Source organism: Eutrema salsugineum, unplaced genomic scaffold, assembly GCF_000478725.1.
Source record: "Eutrema salsugineum unplaced genomic scaffold, Eutsalg1_0 scaffold_11, whole genome shotgun sequence".
Lineage (NCBI taxonomy): Eukaryota > Viridiplantae > Streptophyta > Magnoliopsida > Brassicales > Brassicaceae > Eutrema > Eutrema salsugineum.
The window spans coordinates 8,903,172-8,905,584 of NW_006256901.1; the positions used below are offsets into that span (position 1 = coordinate 8,903,172).

The following is a 2,413-nucleotide window of genomic DNA, read 5'->3' on the forward strand; positions in this document are numbered from 1 at the left end:
TCCATTTTGCTGAGGAGTGTAAGGGCAGCTCGTTTGGTGCACTATACCATGCTGAATAAGGTGTTGTCTAAAGGCTTGGCTTGTGTATTCTCCACCATTATCTGATCTAAACACTTTGATCTTAGCATTATAATGGTTAGTTACATACTTTTGAAAGTTCATAAAAGCCTCTAGCACCCTATCTTTAGATGGCAACAATGTTATCCAAGTGTATTTAGACTTCTCATCAATAAAGGTAACAAAATATTTATGATTTTCTCTAGACATGCAAGGAGAGGTCCACACATCAGAATGAACTAAATCAAAACAGTTCTCATATATGGTAGATGATTTAGGAAAGACAGTTCTACAATGTTTGCCTAAAATACACGCCTCACAAGCATTGTTTTCAAATTTAACATTAGGCAACATCAAGTTCAAAGATCTATGATGGGGATGACCTAATCTAGCATGCCACAAAGCATTATTCTCAACAGCAGAACTAAAGACAAAAGCATTAGATAAAGAGGATGGCTCAGTATCTTTTAGAACATAAAGACCATCCTTCGTTATTCCTTGTCCGAGAAGCTTACTTGACTCAATATCCTGAAAGAAAACCTCATTAGGACTGAATATAGCATAACAATTTAGATCAGTAGTTGCTTTCTTAATAGACAACAGGTTAGATGTGAATGAGGGCATGTAAAATGCTTTAGACTGTTTATCAAATAGCTTAAGATCACCAATGCCTTCTATCTTAACCTTTTCACCATTAGCAATAATCACATTTCCTAATGCAGGTTTCATGTTACTAATCAGTTTAGCATCACTAATCATATGATGGCTAGCTCCAGAATCAACAATAAGTGGTTTATCACTTTTCAAGGCATGATTAGCAGAATGATTTTCTAAAGAATGATCATGCACAACAGTATTAGCGATCTGATTAGTCAAGTTGTGATTGTGTAATGCATGAAAGCTAAAGGCTTTAATCGGTTTACCAGACTCTTTAAGAGCCTTAATGAGAGCATCCAGGTCTGATTTCTTCACATATTCAGCTGAGGCCCTCATAGCAACACCTTCCTTCTCACGGTCTGAGGGACCAGCCTCCTCATGAGCATGAGCTTCATTCGCCCTTGGCTTCCTCTGGTCCTTGCGGCTTTGCTTGAGATGTGGGTACAAAATCCAGCACTTGTTCTTCAAGTGACCCTTCTTTTTACAGTGCTCACATACCCACACTTCACGCTCCTCACCACCATAAGAACCCTTGTTGGCCGCTACAGCTTCACTCTTGTTAGCCATCACCAAGTCACTTCCTTTGTTACCAAAGAGACCCAAAGAGCCTTGTTCCTTCTGGATCTGAGAGCAAACTTCCTCCAGGCTTGGTAGAGTCTTGGATCTGAGCATGTGCTTCACCAGATCATTGTAAGTTGGATTCAGGACCATGAGAAGAGCGAAGACCTTATCTTGCTCTCTTCTTTCATTAAGAGTCTCAGCATCAACAGTGGCTGGTCTCAGCATCTCAAGCTCTGCCCAAAGAGATCTGAATCTACCAAAGAAGGTGTTAAAGTCCAGATCTCCTTGGTGGAGGCTGTTTATTGCCTTCTTAACCTCAAAAACTCTAGTGAGATTACATGTGTTTCCAAACACATTCTTCAAAGTATCCCACAACTCCTTTGCACTCTCACAATAGGAGTAAGATTCCAACACAGGGATATCCAAAGCACCATGGAGAATAGCTAGAACCGCCTGGTCTTCCTGATACCACTCATCAGAATCAGTCACAGCCGGCTTCTTTGCTCCCTCCTTGGATTCGCCACTCTTGGCATCTTCAACATGATGCCATAGCTTCCTTCCACACAACACAGCCTTAGCTGTTCTTGCCCAAAGCAGATAGTTGTCTGCTCCTTTGAGAACAATAGGTAGAGCCTGAGCTTTGTTTCCCTCCATAGCAACAGTAGCAACACAGATTAACAGAGAAAGAAGAGAAAGTTTGAGTCTTTCGCAAGAACAGGGGTTGTACGGACGTTTTCTGGGTTTAGAACACAGAACAAGCGGTTTTGGAGATGAGATTAGAGAGAAAACAAGAGAAATAAGCCACCAGATTCAGCAACCTGGCTCTGATACCATGAGAGAATAGATGATTACAGCGGATTAATAAGATGATTAAGAGATTAAGAGAGATTGTGTTGAGAGATTAGAGAAGAATCCGATAATGAAGAGAGAATAGAGAGAGGTTGGTGAGAAAGAGATGATTCTCATTTCTTAGAAAAGACCTTTACAGATGTATACAGCTATATAGAGTAAAAGGCAAAGAGAATATGCTCCTAAGATACCTAAGCTATAGTCCAAATAAGGCAAAAGCAAAAGCAAAAAGTAAAGCTACTTTTCCAACGGTCATGAGAGGATAAGATCCAGCTGTGGGGCGCCTTTC

General features: G+C 40.6%; 1 protein-coding gene across 1 annotated transcript; it reads right to left on the bottom strand.

Moving 5' to 3' along the window:
• Positions 1-481: 481 nt before the first annotated feature.
• Positions 482-2,072, bottom strand: LOC112089949. Its single transcript, XM_024160821.1, has 2 exons — positions 981-2,072; positions 482-585 (listed from the first exon to the last, which is right to left on the bottom strand). The coding sequence occupies exons 1-2, from the start codon at positions 1,927-1,929 to the stop codon at positions 578-580; spliced, it is 957 nt and encodes a 318-aa protein (XP_024016589.1). The 5' UTR covers positions 1,930-2,072; the 3' UTR covers positions 482-577.
• Between the last annotated feature and the right edge of the window lie 341 nt (positions 2,073-2,413).